Raw genomic sequence first — 21,672 nt, forward strand, 5'->3', positions numbered from 1 at the left:
CGTAGTTAATGGAAATGGACGTATAGATCCACAAGATGTAATAACTGGAGATATATAATATGACGTTATAAATATTTAACAATTAATTTGTAATTTTAGTCAGTTATTTGGAAAATGAATAAAATATATAACGAAAGAGTAACAATATATTGATACGTAATTAACAGTTTTAAAAATACAATAAAACGCTGCATGCTGCTATGAAAATTTAAACAAACTATATGTGAAACAAACTATAGGTGAGATATAAAAAAAACTCGTATGACTGACCCAAAGTGATTTGAAAATAAATTCCACGCGAAGGCATCAGAACAACTGGATTAAAACTGACCCGCAAAGTTCGGTCATTGAAAGGCCTCAAAACTATGAAAAAACTTTCATTGATTTCCACAAAGCGTAAAAGCGAATGGTACAAAAAATATGGAGTCGTAAAAAACACTCCGACCTTGCGCCTGTTTCCTTTCGAAATTTATTCTCCCCTCGCAGGTAAATAAAAGTGGCGTTTTCGTTTTGGAGATTAAATATTTTTTCCAACCCTTCCTTTGTTCTGAATTCTGGTTAAGTGGCATTTTGTATTTTAAATTTTTTAATACCGCAAATGGGTACAGTAATGATGTTTTAAGCGACGCCATCTTGTTGCATTTATGAGCTTCTGATGATGATGCCTAGCCGTTTTCGGTCACGGTGACTGTAAAAACTGACTAAGACTAGATACCCAATAGTCGTGCTTCTATCCTTTGATGCGCTCTAAAGTAAGAGCGAGACAATAATTCCCTTGATGTTCACGAACTTAATATTATTACTCATTCCAAAATTTAAGCAGAGAATGACAACCGCAGGCACGACTCCCAATCCCTTAGCTTCAATATAGAGGTTCATTCTAATAACGGAGTAAACACAGCCTTATTTTTATAGCCTCATACACCAGGAAAGACGTCGCCGTACGTGAGGATCGTATAAGCCGTCCCCCTGCAGACATGGACTTGCAATCAGCAGTTCCATCGATTCCCAACGTAAATATTTAAAGAAAACCACTCATTTATGCTAAATCACTGCTGTAATTTAGAGTGGATGAAACCAAGTGAATAGTTAAACACGTCGGAGTAGGATTTGGCGAGTGTTCGTTCGATCCCGTCAGATGTGCCTTGACTTAATGCTGTTGAATTATTAATTAGGGATACGATGAAGTAGTTGGTTATGGATGCTGGGTAATTCGTGTTAAATGTTGGCATGTATTAGTGTTACGTGGGATTTGGGGTGGATTTGGTCTATTTAATCGTATGTATGTTAATTGTGTTTATACACAGTTTCGTCAAATTTAGTAATTTTACGAATGCTATTTACGCCGTTTTCTATAAAAGATTTCAATCTTAATCGTTGATCAGATCTCGGAGATAAATCACAATAAGTGACTTGTAAGCATATAAAAAAAATGGTTTGATTGGTATATTTTCGCGAAGGATCTAGAAAAACCGATTAGTGTCGTTGTTTGAAAACAGCAGCTAATGAGTGCCGAGATTTTTATTATAATAATGACAATTATCGATTTTATTGCAGAATATAAAAAATACAAAAAATCCTTTTATGTTTTTAACTCATTACGTCCTTTAAACTTGTATAAAGTATCTCCAAGTTCCAAACAACCGTTTAAGTTTATAATTGCACTGGCAATTCGGATTTTCTTTAAACTTATATAAAATGAGTAAATTCGTGCCAGCTTTCTTAGACGAGGCAAGTTAAATCTTGCCAGAACTCTCCGATGTACAAACAAACTATGATATTTAAACAACAATATAAGAGCTCTCTCATTAAACCCTACTCTCCATAATACCCTTTTGAACGTTAAAATTTCACTTTAAAATGCTCGGGTATTTTGCTTCGCCACACGAGCATTTTGGTGCAAAGAGAGAATCCAGGCGCATAAATTAGCTAAATCCCAGAAGTACCGGCCCTAACATAGACAACTGCATTTTGCCTGCCAAGTGCTCATACCGCGTGCGGTTTAGATGGAGAGTTGGAGATAATTACGGCGGTGATTACATTTCTTGTTAACTTTACGAGTTACCCCAATGGTTCGTGGTTTTATAATTTTGGAGCTGAAATGAATATAAAAATAGGCGAAATGTTACGTGTAATTTTGACTTTCAATTATTTCTATAAGAATAATTTTTCTGGTTTATTTTAATTTATTCAATCAGGTAAAAACGTAGCAATATACAATTACTAGATAACTTAACGATGATCTAAAATTGCTTTCATTAAAATGTGTGAGTGCCGACAACTATCTAGGTACATGGAATTAAAGATATTTTTTTTAAATAAAGTTAAAATCCAAACCTTAAAACCGCATATAATATATACGTCGGTAAAATATTTTAATTCCAGTAAATAATTTAAAAGATAACGATAAATTAAATACAATGATCACAGAAAACAACTCATACGGTGCTCTGAACCAAAAAATCAGTATAATAAATGAACACACAGAAACGTCGGGTGTGAGGAATGGAAATTGCATTGACGTGGAATTCCGACATTTTATTGATGATCCTCGTCACTCAGTGTCCGTAATATCAATTGGTGGCGGTTTAATTTTCGACTTTATTTTAATATTTAAAATGGAGAATGATAAAATATTGGACATCGAAGCGCTCTATGATGCTGGACTTCATTTTTAAATACAAAACACTACAAGTTGCGTACTTTTTCCACCTTTTATTCGTTATTTTATGTCATTGATATTCAAGATAATTACAGAGTTAATATTAGATTTTTTTACAAAATAGTTTCTTTGTCATTCATAATCAGGGTAATGACAGAGCTTGCAATAGATTTGACAAAAAAAATATTTTTTATGTTCGTAAATAAAAAATACATTTACTTATATAAACCATAGTATAACCATAGTAGTATCACTTCAACATGTTCTAAACGTGAAGTGTGTCCTACTTTTGTCTTTCCCGACGCTAAATAATGTGTTTTATATTAAATATAAATAATATACAATATCATGTTGGTCAGAACAGAAATTAATATTCTTCACAAACACTATAATACTCCTTAATTAGTAAGCATTTTACATTAGGAACTTCTTTAATGTTTATAAAATTACTTTTATGTTTGGAGTCGTGAATACGTGTATCTTAGAGGGAAGTTAGGATATTTATAATACTACAAATTTATAGTATATACCTATACTTGAAAATGAAGGATCCCCAAACTAAAACATTGAAATATCGTCAAAAATCAAAATCATTACATACTCGTAGGTAAGATTTCTATGCGTTTTGATATTGTCCTTTCCCAAATACCTGACATCCATCATAAAAAAAATCTCTTCATAAAATTGTTCAAGTATTATGAATTTTCTTAATATCTAAACTTGTGTCTTGGACAACACTTGGTAGGCTTCGGCGATGTTACCCGAACAGTCGTAGGCTGGCTGGTCGTTCGCAACTATCCACGTTGCACCGCTTTTAGCTGATTTGATCACTTCTATTACGCCATTAGCTGCTGCTTCGACCCTGAAAACCAAATAGCAAACATTAATAACAGAGATAGTTAAAGAAAAAGCCCATTGATGAGAACTGTTTATATTAGATTGTCTACCTCGATAGCGTAATTGTAATGAGGACGCAGTACGACTTCGACTACCGCGCTGATTTTTTTAGTTCGAATCCTGGGTCGAGACAAAAATTATAGTGACGGGTTTTTTTATCTCAAAAATTATTCACTCACAACTCGGAGTCAAAAAATTTACGGTGTGATATTCCCGTGCCACGGAAAGGACGTAAAGCCGTTGATCCTGCACATTATATTTCTCCGGTCATGTCGAAATGCCGTCTCTTCGGACTATGAGAGAGGAACAAAAATTGCACCTGTGCATTGCGTTCATACTTGGGCATTATAATATCTCCTGGCTTGTTTTCGTTAAGATTGGTTGCCGTGACCGAAAGTCGGCTTCATTCATTCATCTTAGTTTGTCGAAGTAATAAGCTATTAGTTTTGGACTTTTAATTAAAATAGTCCTCGTTAGTCGGATTTGATAATATACCCATTTGCCTTATATTCTCTTCAAGAATCTAAAGAAATCCTCGATTTCCTCGAGACCATTCTTATAAAAGCCCGTAAGAAATAAAACAAACCCATTTCACATAATAACGTAGCGTATGAAACTATGAAAGTAATTTCATTTTTAACGAGAAAAATTCCAAGAACCATCTGACACACAATTATAACAGCTAAGAAATATCTGGTGTAGTTGTGACAAGAATATTACCTCTGCCTTACGGGAACGCGCGACGTGAGGTGCGCCGTGGAGTCTTTATCAAAGTTTTCCAAGTTCGTCCTGTTCAGGATCGCAGTGTCTGTCGGACCGAGGCACACTGTCGCCACTCGTACTTGTGTTTTCGCGAAATACTCTTCCGACTGAAATTTTGAAACCGTTTATGTTTCTCTTATATCATTTAAAAAACAAAAGTAGCTGAGTGTCAACTCTGACAATATGGGGTTTGTGAAAAATAAGATGAATGGAAAGTTCAGTTGTGTTGATTATGTACAGTATAGTTGCAACTCAATTCGATGAGCAGTCATGTACATTCTAGGCAGATAGTGACGAACTTAAATTACATTAATACTTTACAACTATTCTTTTAACGATACGATCTCCTTCAAGATTTATTTTCCTTACAACTTACACTTTATACAGAATAAACGTAGGATAAAAGTTGGTATTATAATTTGTATAAATATTAATTCGTATCAGCATCATTTATCTCTAAACCCATAACTTAACAATTTAATACTACTCACCCCCATTGCAATACTGAATTGAAGAACAGCTGTCTTGGTCGCAGAGTATACGGGTAAATGACTTGAAAGGTCCAGAGCTAACAATGAAGATATGTTAACGATAACTCCACCGTTTCCTCCTTTATCTGCTCCCATTTTTTCTAAAGCTTTTAGCGTACTACTCACTGTGGCCGTCTGGAATTGTAAAGATTTTAAAATAGAATCAGTAAAAAATCTCGCAGAACTGGGCTTCTTCTTGGAACTTCTTCGAACTTTAGGCAGATTATTAGAAGAACATTTTATAATATAAGGTCTAGTATAAAGAAAAACGACGTAAGCGATCAATATGACCTCTATCTCCAATCCTATTTTAATAGAAAGAAGCATTTTCGCTCTCGTAAAATCCAATTTTTAACGTGCAATCATATACTTTTATAACATCAATTCACAACAAAAAGACCCTTAACGAACACAATTTATTGGAATCCCTTGGGATATAGAAATTCAAGTACGTAACAAAATTGGTAAATGTATATGAAACACGAAAGGGCGCTCGTGTCTAATCGAATCATATAAATCCGATAAACGCAAGTTCAACACGCATTCAACTCACAAAATTAATATCGATCATCCTCTTGTAATGTCGGGAGTCGCTGAGCACCGCCGCGTTGTTAATAACGCCATCCAGTCTTCTGTATTTATCTACGACTTGAAAATATGCGGTGGCAAGTTGATCTTCGTCTGAGACGTCGCATTTTATGAACTTGGCTCTTAAAGGGCCAAACTTACTTAGCAGTTCGGTTTCTAGGGCAGCACCCTCGCGTTCCGCCACGTCGATAAAAGCTACGTGCTGCAATAATGAACAATCGATTTGTTAAAGTGCTCTGTACTAGTCTAATTTTGTGGACGATGAACTCGCTGCAATGTCTGCATGAAATAAAACTTAATGGTAATGACAGTTAGTTGAGCGTTTCGGGTTTGTAATTTTGTGTAGCGAACTTAAGCTAAGTTGGTTTGGGTTGTAGAAACTCAAAGCTTTTATAACTTACATTTTGTAAGTAGTTTTAACAAAGATATTTTGTAATTTATTATTGTTATTCTTTTATTTGCTAGTCATGTTTTTATCAAAAAAAAAACTCGTTGATTTCGTTTACGGTTGTTGCTTAATATCTTGATACTGACTTTTGCATTAACAAATTTAGACCATTGTCTATCGATTAAGGCTCAAAAATCACAAACTTATATTAATTATCCAGCCCCTTTATTTTAGATAAAAAGACGGTAATATTTGTAAAAAAACAAGTATAGTATTCACACAAGCGATTTATAATCGTCTATCAAAGAATACTTAGATTTTGAATCAATCTGACTATTGAGTAAAATGTCAAGTAGGCAATGTATTGAACTATTTAATAAACCAAGCTTAGACTATCATTTAAAAGCTTGTTCTTAGCTGAGTCCGTGCCATTAAATAAAGAAAACTCAGCTGTTAAAATCTGTCACATATCATGACTTAGGTTCAATTTCACCAATTTCTTAATTAAACGGCGTTAAGTAATCGGGCATTAGAATTAACACCAGAGTAAAAATATCGAACGTCCTATGAAGGAAGTCTAACAGCCCATTACTAAATCAACCATTAAGGGAATGTTTCGCAACCATTCACTCTTAATTTAATACGACCTAAACAAATTGTCACTGTCGGTTATTATTATTTCGGACCATGTATTCAACTTTCCGTAGGAGCATATTATGATATCCGTCTACTAAATTAAAGAGACGCTCACTATGCAGAAACAAAACGTGATCTGTGTGTTTTTAATTTAGTTGGTTTATAATTTTATGTCAAAAACAGACAAATGTTTTTAAGATAACTACGTTTTGTTTTGATTGAGTGTTGTTGTGTGTTTCCTTTTACTTTGAATTTATTGACTATCGGTGATAACTCCAAATAAACGTTCAATTGGATTTCTAGTCCTGATTTCTAAAATAGTCAAAACAGATTATTTTGACAATCGAAACCTTGTGCTAAAATCGATGTCATTCATCAAAATAGTTTCGACGTGTTTTAAAAATCCTATGACGGCGTAATATGGTATTCAATTAATCAATATTTTGCAGAACATCTTCATCTTCATAAATAATTCTGTAATTGTGTCCATTTTGACGTTTATAATCATCTGTTACGACTTTAACGGACCGCTAAAGCGGTAATTAAATTTAATGCTTGATTAGGGAAGATATTCATCTGTTAGGGCATGGTGGGACACTTAAAAACCTTAACAGTCAGTTAAATGATTTAATAAGCCGTTAAAGTAACTAACAGAGAATGTTGAAATTAGGCCTTAAGATATCATTAGAGCTTATGTTAGTATGGGTATGTTAAATAGTCACTATTTTGAGATGTTGACCTTAATTTGACAGCGACTCATCAGATGCACTTCAAAGCGACACTGAGTTGCATTAATTAAAACGGACCTTATTAACGGTGCTGTCAGTATTCGTATAATGTAAAACAATGTGCCTTAACGTAAAAAACATGAAATACGCACGCGAATGTTAAACATTGAAGTAAAACTATTTTTCAGCTACAGTCTTCGAAACGTCAGGAGAATATTTTAATATAAATACCGTGATAAATTCCGAAATGTAGTTTTATTTCAATGAAATACATACATTACAATATAAGAAAAATAATATAAATAAGTTATAGATGTTTATTCCTTCCTTGTTTTTAATGTTGATTTGGGTTTTTAGAATCAACACAGTACTTTGTCACATAGAAGTAATAAAAGGTATAATCATTAAACAAACATTAAGGTCCAGAAAAATATTTGTTTTATGTTTGATATGACCAACTTGTTTTATTGACACATAAATCTGTGTGATGTTATTAAACTTGAATTATATTATCAAAACATAAACACTACAAAGGTTAACAGTTCGTGTAGAAGTCATTTAACATGTTTTTAAACCGGTATAGCTGTTTTGAGATTATGTAGATTTATTTTATAAGGAGTTATTTTTTTAATATTTTGCACAGCAACGTGACTTTACTGCACCTGATGTTAAGTGTAGTGAAGACCAAGAAAAATATCCCACCAACGAGATGAAAACACTCCTTAATGGCCGGCACAATTATGCCCTCTTCACCATTTTCGTCTCCTGCGATTTACTTCTTATTCTGAGCGAATTGCTACACTATACTATTATGTATATCCCTATGTTTATGTTTCCGTATTTCCATAGAAGCTAGAACTCCACTATATTCAATATTGTCAACATACAAATACAATTGGAAACAATTCTCATTATGTTCTGAATTGAATTAACAACTTAGTTTCGCTAACCTAAATGTCTGTAGCAAGGATATAATCAATTATTTATGGACTTTACTGCAATGGTGTTTACTAGAAAAATAAACAATTATGCTCTGGTCTTCATAATTCTGCCCACACTTTTATTCATTTTATGTAACATTTCATCTTAAAACAATCAAGTCGCGAAATATATTTTTACATACTCCATTTATTTGACACATAACCTACCACTATTTCGTGTTACATTCTTATACAAATCTTGCATCATTTGTTCTAATAAACTCACCCTAGCATTTTCGGCTAGTAATGCTCTAACAACAGCAGCACCAACTCCTGCAGCGCCACCAGTCACCAAAAACACTTTGTCGTTTATATAAACTGAACGTTTAACTACACTCGCAGCCATATTTAAAACATTACTTATTTTACTTCTTAAATTTCTGAGAGAACGTGAAGCGCGGCGAGCCAAAACAATGCGTTTATCGAACTAATTTCCTCGCCGACTGATATTGTTATCTGGAGATAAAACCAGCTCTCGATGATTGTCGATTTAACGAATGCGGTAATTACTTTTGTAAATATTTTCTTTGATTATGTTGAATAGCTTTGGTTACTTTGTGATTTGAAGACTTGTAGTGTCAGTCGAGATTAATGCTAAATGCCAAGAGTTTGTAGCTAATTTAACATTATGTCGCAGTTTATTTATAGTGCACAAGTTTTTATCAACAACTGGTTACGCTGATGTGATTTTTGCATCACAATTTTTGACATTATCTAAATCCTTGTAAACTTTTTTTTTTTATTAGTGTTAATTTGTGTTACAACGGGTTATGTGTGCTTCACACTTATAAGCGTTTTAAAGTTTATTTTGATTGTCAATTGGTGGCAAGAATTTAAACAATTCAGGCAAAATATGGTCACTCAACTAAAGAATTTCATCGTTATTTTTGTATTGGTATACATAAATAAGCACAACAGTGCTCAGGGAATATTAAGTAAACACCGAGGTTTGTTATACAGTTTTGAATGTTTCTAATTTACTGTTCATTTAGTTTTGTTAAAATTGTAGTTTTCGCCCTGGCTTTATACGTAGAATGCTTTCGCTAAGTTGGGAAAATTTTGCAATAAACTGCACACGCTTCCGACTATTATTTCAAGTGTAGATTCAGGAGGAAACACCTTGTTCAGCCGTAGAGTATTTAGTTTTGAAAACTAGTCTTGGGTTTGTTTCTTAGTAAGATTATAATTTAAAGTTTGTTCTGCTCATCATAGTCTAATATATCATTAATGCGATAATGCGAAACGGCAATCAATTCTTTGTTTGAAATTAAGTACTGCGCTAATCGAAACCCAACTCAAATAAAAATATAGCCAATCTCCTCGTTCCTTAGCTAATCAAATATTCAAAAATGTCCTCTAAATATATCATGGTGATTTCAAGGCTGTATCAATGGGTGGTACTCAGGACCCTCCGCCCGCGGCGAATCATTCTGAAGGGTTGACGCGACGAAGCGGCAAAAGCGCTGTCAAGTGCTGCAACCATTGACTACACAACAATAACGTCTAATAGCAGGGGCGCTTGTCGACGCTTTTTTGAACCTGAGCCTTGTAAAATGCTGACGTGGAGCGTAGATTGTAAACGTGTTTATTCCGCTTTTAATTCTGAACACATTTTATACATGCTAGTAACTATAATTATTTTTTGTAACGATCAGTGTAGTTTTATAGTGTTTTATTGTAAATTAAATTTAATTGCATTTTTTGGGCAATGACGATGCATCATTTAAGTACCTACCTGCCTATATAAAACATAAAATACTTTTATGAACGTATAATATATTTCTTGGTTCTCTTTCTCTTCTTCCCGATAAACGGTCTTAATCCATAATATATTTAGAAATACAAAAATAAGTAATAAGAATTAAGTTTAATCATTACGCGTACAAAATATTTAGTAATTGTATATTTATTTTGTTTATTTTTTCGGGATGGGTCTATAGATGAAGACCTTTGTAATAATTATCTTTATTACATTCTAAAACGCACAATACACTTCTACTTTAACATTAATGCAATCGCCAAAAGGCAAATATTTTTAAACCACATACACTTAACACAGGAGTTTTTAATTAATTCCCCACGAACAATTACGTTTTATTAACATGTAAAGTGGGAAATGTTCAAATAATGAAACGTGAACAATGGGGAATACATCGCTGGTTTAACGCATATAAAACATTTTAACGGGAAATCCATTTTTATATTAAAGTTGGAATGTAGGCCATTTTTTATAGTCTCGACACATTGTACACAATTGGAAGTTTAATTAAAAACACTACTACTAACAAGATGTTTGTTTATTTGGATTTGCGATTGGCTTACAATGTAACTGATTATTGTTATCATTAAAGCAGCGAGATGTGTATCATTATAGAATGTGTTAGATCTAGAGATGTCCGTGAAGCTCTGAGAAGAACTCCTAACAAAAACCGTAAAGATATCGGCATCTTCCAAATGTTCTCTCGAATTCTCAATTTGATGGAGCTGCTCTTTTATTTACAATGTTGTAAGTAATATGGAAATGATTTATACTATGTTTTTACTATGGAATTGGCACGGCTTCCGAAGGGACTCAAAGCCTCTAAAGAAATAAAGAACAAAAATAATTCAAGAGTGTGCAAGGATGTTTCAAAAGAACGTCTTTCTCTTTTCCATAGCATATCGTTTTGTACTTCGATACCCTGGTGATTATCATGTGTCTAACCCTTTTCCTTTACAATGTTTTTTGCTTCATAAGCCATTAATGAATTATCGCAAGTTTGAACCCCTTCCTTTATAAATTCTAATAATGGAAAAAATATTGAAAGTCTTTGTTTGATACTGGAATGTAGCATGTAATTAAAATACCAAAATGAATACTAGAAATTTTGTAAGAATTTACTTTTTAAGTGGGTAATATTCTCCTGATGTAAAATAAAAAAAAAAATCACTTCAACAGAAAAGCAAACAAGTTGTATTATACAAGTTGAATAGAAATGTTGTGGACAGTGAATGGTTCTTAGAGAACTAAAGTAGCCACTGCTCTGAATGCAATACTACAATAGTGCATTCTGTGAAGAAATGTAACAAATGAAATATTCGAAGGTAAATGGCACTATATGACAATGTATTACTATATTTAAATGTATTTTTAACTGAATTCAAAACGAGGAGGTTCTCTATTTAACTATATGTTTAAATATATACAATTATTAATTTCAATCGTTCAGGAACCATTTGAAATAAAGTTATATTGAGAATCGTCGTTTTATTTAAATTTCTTACTGCTTCAAGTCATCAGACACAGTTATAACATTTTTTTTTCATTTCATCCTCCCTTCTGATCAGTTGAGCGATCCAAGTAGAGGAGTAGCCGGTGTTGTATCACAGGCGTGTTGTATCAAAAACTGAGTGGTTTATACTTAAAGAAAGTATAAAATCCGGCGCTGGAAGGGCCACCTACGATTTTCTATATAAGGCCCTCTTTATTGCAAGCCACACCACTGATTCCAAGTACTACAGTATAACTAGTATTAATCAGTTTCTATTTCTAAGAGGCTCCAAATTTCGTTAAAGATATTGAGTCCTATGTTACTCGAATAAATAATATTTATTTATTCTAGTAACATAGGACTCATGTCGTTAGTAAAGTATAATTTTTTTCTTAAATCGGATATAATGGTATTTGAGGCTGGAAGTAAGTAACTTGATTTCTACGTAATGGTATACGTATGTGTATATATATTTCAGTACCTTGGCCATATATTATGCTCAGCCATATGGAAATGGTTCCTAATTTGTTTCTAACAGTTACAATTATACCATACAGCTATATAGATATCAAGACTAGTTAGCGCAAATATAAGCCCTATTCGTATTTCACAGCAAGAAACTTATGTTCAACAGCTACTGCAAGTAAACTTCTTGGAGCAAATTTGCTAGTGTGGTGTACCGTGTACGGTTACTAATTTTACAGACGTAGCACTGTTTAAATAATGTTGGAACACAGTCGGCTTCAAACTGAGGTAGTGGTTGCTCTGCAAACACGGTGAAATGAAATCTTGTATCTCGATACAGGCGACGCATGTACGAGTACACAGCATTGTCTAAATTAAGTGCCTTTGATAAGATTGGTATTTGCTGTACAGTCATTAAGGGCGGTCTTGGAATGATGCGATGTGTTAATGAGGTTTCTTTTATCATAGAGCGGCGTAGTGAATGCTCATGGTAAGTTTGTGTCGTGTAAATATAATATCGGACAATGATACACATTACGTTTGACGGTAGGTAAATTTATGCCGGTTTGCCTCACTGAATATAACTAGAAACAGACCTATGGAATCTGCCTTTTTGCTTTTTATTACAGTTTTAAATTTTGACAAATAATTTGACATTACGCCTGCTAATAAAAAATAGCAACACCATCAGAATCATTAAATTTCGTCGCATTGTAATGCAATGCGCTCGTCACCTTCAAACGTTTAGATGTTATGTCTCCTTATACCCACTTCACTCCAAACTCATCCAAAATACCACAATAAAGAAACTAATAACAACTTTTCAAACGAAAATCATCGATGCAAAATGTTAGGAAATATTCACTCTTGAGTCGAATAAAGCCTTTAACAATGGCATCTAAAACAATTGCGATATGAACCGGCCCCGCTAACTATGAATCTCGCCGACCGGTCGTCGATTATTGCGTTCCGTACGGTCTATCACAATATTGAAATACACGGCGTGCATTGCATTCTCTTGGGGATTTATTAATGAAAAAATTGCGGTTGTACGACGTAGTTTGTTGGTAATGTTGAAAGTTACTAAATGTGACTGCTCAAAAATCATTGCGTTTATAAAGGTTACTGATAATGAAGTCATTGTGATACTAAATCATGTGAAGGAGCTGGAGGATATGTTGCTTGTGAATGTTAAAAAAAATCGATAACTTAAAATTTCGCATATAATCCAAAATTACCGAAATACATTCGCCTGACAAAAGATGAAACAAATGAAACGCGACACTAAGCTAGAATATTAATTAAAACAAATCAAATACACCGGTTCGCGTACGTTTTAAAGTAAAACTCTTGCTGGAATCGTCTAGCCAGTTGTAATTTTATGAAATCCACAAATTATATGTCTAGACACAAATGCTTTTTGCACGTATCCGCGTAAATTGAAACGCCACAACGTGTTTCCGTCGGTGACGACACATTTAAATTTCATCGAAGACCCGCAGAACATCCCTAGCGGTACGAAAATTGTATTTTCTGCTCGAGAGAAGCGAGTATGAAGGGATATGTCTCCAGAATTTTCTGTCTTCGTTGTCGAATCATATTTCATTTCTGTTGACATGTGAGAAATTAATTTAATAACTGTGTGTAGCTTTATTTTCATCTTCTTTCAAATATGACGAATTATTGTGGTTGAATTACTTGTCTATAAAAGCTACATAAAGCTAACTGGAATATTACCTTTTTTACTATTTACTTTAAAATTATTTAAAAGGTTTATATTAAGTCTTACTTACTGAATTTATATCTGAAGTATTCTTAGAAAAACACGGCCTGCACTCAGAGAAAATTATGTGTAATTGACCTAAATGTTTAACGACAGTAAAATTATAGAGCAACATAAAAGTAATTATTGTTATGTAGCGGGCTTGCCAACAATGCAATCGTGTCATCTACATGTGGGTAACCAAACAGCTCGTAATGGATTATAGTGACGTCATACACGTAACGATGTCTATGTTGGGTTCGGCATTGACGTATGCATAGATTTAATGACGTACTCGCTTTCATTTAAAATGCTCACGAAATCGTCGATATTAAAAAATCTATTGATAAATATTTTACATCCAGATACCTATATATACGTACCTACAAAAATAATTCCAAAATCATTTATACAAAAGTAATTTTTTCACACACTCAATATTTTATTTGTTCATTTTATTTCAATAAAATATTTTACTTTCACCGTTTTTAAGTACATGAAAAAGTATTTTATTCCATTTGTGTTTTAATCCCCTCTATTTTTAATCCCAATTATCCTCAAAAACCGCAATCAATATAAATTATGAAAATACTGTTTACTTTCATTCGCTTATTAATATTTTAAAAGAACTGCAAACGTGCAACTGATTCATCAAAGCCTAAGTCCATTCAGTCAGTTCGTGTCTCTTTGTCGCTTGAAGGCATAAATTCCCAATGGACCAGAATCCTTATCGACACTTTATATCCCGTGGATACTGCGCAGAGATGCAATTTGCACCCTCAAATTGCGTTTTCCGCGTTGCCTAGTTCCATTTCGGTCAAATGCTTCGGAGAGCTACTGGCTAAACTTGATCATTTTGAAATGATGGCTTTTGTAAACAAAGGCAATGAAAATAACGTTCTGAATATATGACGAGGACTATTAGTTATTGCAAAGTTTAGATGAATTACAAAAACTATACTATCATTTTGAAATAAAGGTACTAAATGAAACCACATACATATATCTTCTTGAAAATGACACTTTACTTGAACCGCAGACCTTGTAAAATAAAAAGAAATGAAATTTAAAAAAAAATTATAAAAATGTATGTTAATTTAACACGCTCAAACACCACTACTATTCTAAGAGAATTCTTCGCAGCTTCAACATAATACTTTCAGTCAGAAATATACTCACGTACAAGCCATATTCGCATTAAACTATTAAATAATCAGAAACTAAAACTGCAACTTTGTTTTAGCTTTTTATTTCTAAGTAAATCGCCATATTGTTTTTAGCAGTACACTGTTACCCAGAAACCAACACGATAACTGAATGCAGTTTGATTTGCACGATATTTTAAAGCAAACACGACATGTTGCGACGCGATTCGAAACCGCAGCGAAATACATGGAATTTCTATATTCGTTATCATTCAACGCTGGTACCAACTAAACAGCAACCGTATAAAAATATAACAGTGTATAGATTAATGTTAGCTTTCTGGTTTTTTAATGATATTCAGTTTAGTTACAGGCTGAAATATAGTTATACAGGTGGTTTTATCATGTATTATAAATTTTTTTAATGCAAGGTCACCTAATGTTAGTGATTTAGATCTTCCAGAAGCACCCACAATTCCAAAAAAATCATATGGTACCGATCTTAAAATGAAAGAATAGCCTAATTAGGGACATCATTTTCATCACTTCACCCATCACTTGGTCCAGAAGCAATTCTTTTGTATTGATTCTGCTATAATGACATAAAAAATCCATGATACTGGAATTGAGTTGATAACCTGTCAGCATAATGACAGTATTCATATCACATACATTAAAACAATTATCCTTGGCGCATATTATTAAGTTGGCATTAATTTTAATTATCACAGTAATACTCGACGCGTTTTTTTCCCAACGCAGTCTTACCCTTTCACATAATGCAGCGTTCAATATATTTGTTCTTTATGAAAATATGATTCAAAATGCAACTATTCATTCAATTTCATATACCAACCTCTATCCTTCGTATATTACAGTCTCATATTACTAAATGTCTAACTTTAATAAATTCTTTCCAGGTATTATTCGACAGTTTTACCCTCGGTCGCTTCACATCTTTCACTGAAGATGGATGTCCAGATGGCTACATGCAGATACAAGAAGCAAGTCGGCCGCAAGTCGGTGGTTCCTGGTGCGGCACCTCTTGGGGACCGTCCATATACTACAGCGAAACCAAATCTATCACCCTCATCATAAGACTTCTTCATCTCTCCAAGGAACAGAACAATTATAATTTTGATTTTCGCATGGCATACAAAGTCTTGAGGAAAGAGCACGCCACCGTACGTTATGGTGGTACACCACCTTCAGGTAAGCATAGAGACAAATGTGCATTTATTTCAAATATAAGATTTACGATAAAAAATATAAAGCAATACAAACGGAACTACGAAATGAAATCATATTCCCAGAAATACGGGAATACATCAATCACTTCTCTCTGCATACTTCGTTTGCTGTTTGAACAAATTGATTTTAAATAACATTTGCTCAGCATACGCGTTGTAAAGCCGAATGGCAATGTAATAAAGAATTTCCATTACAGAACGACCCTTTTTCAAACTCAGACCAATACCGCTCCCTGTAAACATATCACGCGGCGAAGATACGAACATCGGAAGGACGACAAAAAGTCCCGAGTATTACCTTGGGGATTTGATCTCCGGGACTTATTGCTCCCGGATATTCAGCGACTGCGATCGTAAAAACTGTAGGTTACAGTCGCCGAATTTCCCCGGCGTTTATCCGAGGAATCTGACCTGTTATTATGCGGTGCGACAACACGAGGTGCCGCAAGGCAAGCACGCCCTGATCGTAGTCAAGCAGCCGAACGGTCAACTAGTTTCGATCAGGAGCCAAAAGGCATTATACGCCGCGCAACAAGAGCATGGAAACAATGGCAGGGAATTGAAATTTTGGCAGCAGTGCGACGAAGTTCAAGACTATGTAACAGTTTACGACGGTTACACGACTAGAGACCCGGTTATTTTGAGGTTTTGCGGTGGAGGCGTGGCCGTGCCCGAAGCTGTTTCGAGTGGTCCCGAATTGCTGGTCGAGTTTACCACATCACCATTTGGTACTTTTTTACAACCAGCAACATCGCAATCGTTACACGGGTTCCAACTTGAGGTCGAGGTAAGTTAAATATTTACTAAAACCCACCGCGCTGATATTGCGTTTTAAAGTTGCTGCGGGATTATGCTGATTTAGATTTTCATTCGCAAGTCGGGGTAAAGCTTTTTTAAGTTAACTCTAGCATTCTTTTATTAGAATGTGAATTCACAGAATTGTTTCATTTTAAATAAAGTCTAGCAGCACAACAAAGAGAGCAAATAATTTTTGTTTTACGTTACATAACTTTATAAAAAAAAATGTTACTTCAAATTTATATTGATTATATTTATAATTAATGATTTTCAAGTTCTTATTCCATCGATTCTGTTTATAATTTTTATGCAATACACTTATACGTTTTTCTAATTATTATAATTTGAGTTGCAAATGATCATGTTGGCTTTGCTGGTTTAGTATAAATTATTTTAGTCCAGAAATTTTGTGTTTGCTTAAACATTGCTGTGGAGTTGGCGAACTATTAAATAATAACGTAATTTATGCAATAGTATTAAAAAATGTAAGAGTGAAAACCAATTTAAAATATTCCTTTATATTCAAGCTACTTTCATTTTAAAACCAAATGAGAGAAAATTAAATCGTCGTGCGAAATATGAAATATAATTTTAAAAGGATGCGGTCATAAATAGAAACAAAAAGTGTTTTAGTTATTGCATAAATACTATATTTTAATGTAGGATTAGTATTGTATTCGTGCGTTTTTATGAAATTTTGCTTCTTCATTACTTTATACAGTTATTTATTTATTATTTTATACATGTTTGTTGGGGGTAGTAGGAACATATCCAATGAATTTCCTTATCTAAAAGTAAACGCGAAGCCGAATCTAAATTTAGTAAACAATCAAACATTTTTCATAGGTGATACCAACTTCAATAATGGCATTTTAAATTTTTAATGAGACGTTCCCTGGTCAGGAGCCAAATTGCAATTAACGTAAAGGCTAAAGGACGCTCTAGGTTTAAAAAAAAATTCTTTCATAACCACTTATTGTCGTATGTAAGAGCTATTCACTATTAAGATTAAATTAGCCTAGCACAGCGATTTCAACGCGAGAGTGTTCTCAGCTGCTTTCAGTTAGAGTGTAATTGCGAACTAGAATCAAATTAATTTAATCTGTTCACTTTCATCTTGTAACTGCATCGCCAGCATCGCTTAGTGCAAAGTGAAGGAACCTGCGCATATTAGAGTGAAATTAATATGTTAAAAGTAGATTTTCAAGTCAGTTTTGAGTTCTAGCAAAGACCGATGATACGTTTTAAATTTAGTAGTAAACGGTTATAAGATTATTATTATGTTAATTAGAATTATTTTAGGTATTGTAGTGTGTGTATTTATTATTTATCTATACTATTATATAAAGCTGAAGAGTTTGTTTGTGTGTTTGTTTGAACGCGCTAATCTCAGGAACTACCGGTCCAAACCGAAAAATTCTTTTTACGTTGGATAGCCCTTTGTTCGTGGAGTGCTATAGGCTATATATCATCACGCTATACCCAATAGGAGCGGGGCAGTAATGGCTAATCTCAGGAACTACCGGTCCAAACTGAAAAATTCTTTTTGCGTTGGATAGCCCTTTGTTCGTGGAGTGCTATAGGCTATATATCATCACGCTATACCCAATAGGAGCGGAGCAGTAATGGCTAATCTCAGGAACTACCGATTCGAACTGAAAACATATTTTTGTGTTGAATAGTCCTTTGTTTGTGGAGTGCTCAAAGTTATATATCATCACGCTATGACCAATAGGAGCGGAGCAGTAATGGCTAATCTCAGGAACTACCGGTTTGAACTGAAAAAATCTTTTTGTGTTGGATAGCCCTTTATTTGTGGAGCGCTATAGGCTATATATCATCACGCTATGACCAATAGGAGCGGAACAGTAATGAAACATGTTGCAAATCGAGGAAAAATTATTAGTTTTGAGAGCTTCCGTTGCGTGCGCTGCGTAAACGGTTAAAGTTATGCAACAATGATGTATGACGGGATTGTTCCTCTTAAAAAGTTCTAAAAAATATATTATAAAACAAATTCCCCCGCTGCATCTGTCTGCCTGAACGTGTTAAACTCAAAAACTACCTAACGTATTAAGATGAAATTTGATATGGAGACAGTTTGAGACCCTGGGAAGAACATAGGCTCCCGGGAAACTACTACTTTTATAACGGAAAACTTTAGCCTGAAAAACTTTATAACGCGGGCGGAGCCGCCGGCAAAAGCTAGTATACTATAAGTACATAAGTATATGCCATGTAAAGTATTGTATTAAGTTAGTATAATTAGTGCAGTGTAGCAAAGAGTCTAAAACCTTCAATACCTCTCAACATATTCATCCTCTATTACATTGGTTGATGCAATTCCGAAGAATATGAAAGTACAGAAACATAATATTGATACCTAATAATATATAAATAAATAGTATAAACAATATTATATTTAGATTTGTCATTTTTCCGTTGCCTCACAATTTTCTGATGTATATTTGATTCTGCGTAGTACCTTTTGCGTACATGCGTATTTTGCGTACCTTTAGCTCTATCGTGATCGCAACGGCTCAAAGTTTAGCACGCTTTGGCTTGTAAACGTATGTTACCAATTACCCAATCAGAAATCGGCTGCTGATCCTAAAATTTGCTTAATGGACTAATATATCATCATGAAGTGTTATTTAAAGTGTTTCGTTCCCGGTGAACAATAAATCAAGCGTTACCCCAGAGGCGTCCGTTGGGCCTTTGCCAAACCGTAATTAGTAACGTAGACTCGCATGGTTACTATAATGGCACGAGCTTACTACATGCCCACATTGTTCCAACTTATGAATTTAGGCCGCGACCCACGACTTTTTGTTCAGCACGGTAAGGGTTTTAAAAGTGCATACTCATGTAAATGCGTCATATTTTGTGTGACGTGTGTCATTGTGGTAAAAAGTCGATTGCGTACCATGTGTAGGGGGTATGGTTATTAATGTTGTGTACGTTATGGCCGTCATAGAAGTTTTTAAATGAAAATCTAGCATATCGCTGTTTATGCAAGTTTCTAAATATTTCGCATTAAAACTTAACGTGTCTTCTATACATTTCTCATGATATTATCTGACCAAATCGTGATTAAACAAAATTTTACGTATCAAAACCTTAATATTTAGCAACACAATAATTAATCATATCTGCTGATCAATTTTGATTAACATTTTCCAATTACAGGTCAGATTCGTCGATCAGCAATCACCGACATACGCAAAGAACAAAAGGGCCTGCGAGTTCTGGATTAGAGGGACCGGCAGGGGAGTCCTAGAGCATCCTCAGCATTCCTTACCTCCAAATACCACGTGCCTTTATCATATGCAAGGAATTGATACTTCTGGACCTTCGGGAAGGAATATAATTTACAGAAGACCTTCGTTTTCTGCCCCGAGGTTCAGAGTCTGGTTTTCTGTATTGAAGTTTTATGTGACTAATGCTTTGAATCCCAACTTACCCGAGGATGAGTACTGTGGCAGCCATTTGAATATTTGGGACGGTCCGATGAGGATATCGCCTGGATGCAGTGATATCTTTTGGTACGTTGTGTAATTTTTCCTTGCTTTTTTCATAAAATCTATTTTGCTATTATGTTAAAAAGAAAGTAAACTAGGTCTTGGGTGGAGACCACGGCACGGCAAAGGTAGTGTGGGACGCCCTCCAGCTACGTGGAATGACGATCTGTGAAATGTCGCTGGCAGGGACTGGATGCGACGGATAGAAGATAGGGCAAAATGGCGCATATTAGAGGAGGCTTAAGTCCAGCACTGGACTGTATATAGTGGTAAAGATATCGGTTGATGATGATGTTAAAAAGAAAACTATGTTTTCAATATATTTACTTATTCTTTAAGTGTCTTGTAATTTAATTCGAAATGTTTTCCCTTATATTTAAAGTAGGCAAAACTAAGATTACAAAACATATTCTCATTTACTTCATTAGACGTTCTGTAGCCATAATCATGATTTTCAGTGATAAAGAACGTTCAGTGCAAATGTCGAGAGCAACGTCTCCGCAATCTGTGATAGTCGGTCGTCCGCCAACAAACGCCACGCTCATAGCAAGGTTTTGTCGCGAGAGAGCACCGCGTACGTGTGAACATGCCTTATTGAAAAAATCGAGAGCGTGTGCGAAAACTGAAAGTTTTCTGTCCAAGGGAGATTCGTTGACTTTGGAGTTAAAGTTGACTCAAGGAACTGCTCTAAAGTAAGTATTTGCTTTATATATATGTTTAAAATCACGAAATAATTATGGATTATAATACACAAAATGTTCACTAACACCCGTCCGCTACAATTTTATTATACTTATGTAAGGATTTTATGTTACCAAAGATTTTATAAAACCACATGGGAATAGTTGTAGCATTCTATTTGTCAACTATTCCCATGTAGTTTTATACAAATTAGTTATAAAATTAAATTAATTAATTTGAATACAGTAATTTTTTTAATGTTATTATTTCAGGCCAGTATTCTTCAAAGCCCTATACGAATTTGTGGACCTTCATCAAGACGGCGAGCCTTGGGGTCGAGGCTCGTGTTCTAGAAGATTCCAGTCGCGTTCCTTTCCAGAAGCTCCGCCAGATCCACCTATCAATTTCTCTTCTCCGCGAGATGTATTTTTGTATGGTAGAGGAGGTACAAGGAATATAAGGTTTGTAACATCTGCATTATCTTTACTATTATTTAAATAAAAGATTATATTTCTACTGTGTAGATCTATTGATTATGTGCCTTTGTTCTAGTTGCATTTGATTTCGATTATTGAAAACTCTTTTTGTACCAACTACCTACACCAAGAATATTTGTAATTCCGTAAAT

At 34.3% G+C, this 21,672-nt stretch overlaps 2 protein-coding genes and 1 long non-coding RNA gene across 3 annotated transcripts in view; 2 read left to right on the top strand and 1 right to left on the bottom strand.

Moving 5' to 3' along the window:
- Positions 1-21,672, top strand: part of LOC115445272 — a 103,539-nt gene that overhangs the window by 77,385 nt on the left and 4,482 nt on the right. The window contains exons 4-8 of the mRNA XM_030171490.2: positions 15,715-16,006; positions 16,242-16,831; positions 20,032-20,387; positions 20,822-21,055; positions 21,317-21,505. Of these exons, the coding sequence (XP_030027350.1) occupies positions 15,715-16,006; positions 16,242-16,831; positions 20,032-20,387; positions 20,822-21,055; positions 21,317-21,505 (1,661 nt within the window). The remainder of the gene's footprint in view (positions 1-15,714; positions 16,007-16,241; positions 16,832-20,031; positions 20,388-20,821; positions 21,056-21,316; positions 21,506-21,672) is intronic.
- Positions 2,696-8,740, bottom strand: LOC115445273 (15-hydroxyprostaglandin dehydrogenase [NAD(+)]). The gene is made up of 5 exons (XM_030171491.2): positions 8,398-8,740; positions 5,405-5,641; positions 4,813-4,986; positions 4,280-4,428; positions 2,696-3,524 (listed from the first exon to the last, which is right to left on the bottom strand). Exons 1-5 carry the CDS (start codon positions 8,515-8,517, stop codon positions 3,377-3,379), a joined length of 828 nt encoding a protein of 275 aa, XP_030027351.1. The 5' UTR covers positions 8,518-8,740; the 3' UTR covers positions 2,696-3,376.
- On the top strand, positions 8,881-11,410 carry LOC119189549. The gene is made up of 2 exons (XR_005112467.1): positions 8,881-9,118; positions 9,553-11,410. It is a non-coding gene; the product is annotated as an uncharacterized LOC119189549 (long non-coding RNA).

The sequence above is a fragment of the Manduca sexta genome, chromosome 17, assembly GCF_014839805.1.
Source record: "Manduca sexta isolate Smith_Timp_Sample1 chromosome 17, JHU_Msex_v1.0, whole genome shotgun sequence".
Classification (NCBI taxonomy): Eukaryota; Metazoa; Arthropoda; class Insecta; order Lepidoptera; family Sphingidae; genus Manduca; species Manduca sexta.

Bases quoted from the DNA above. Each gene is read 5' to 3' on its own strand.
- LOC115445273 (XM_030171491.2), bottom strand. From the start codon at position 8,517: ATGGCTGCGAGTGTAGTTAAACGTTCAGTTTATATAAACGACAAAGTG. The intron at 5,642-8,397 runs GTGAGTTTATTA...TCATTATTGCAG, and splicing joins TACTAGCCGAAAATGCTAGG to CACGTAGCTTTTATCGACGT. The intron at 3,525-4,279 runs GTAATATTCTTG...TTTGGTTTTCAG, and splicing joins CGCGTTCCCGTAAGGCAGAG to GGTCGAAGCAGCAGCTAATG.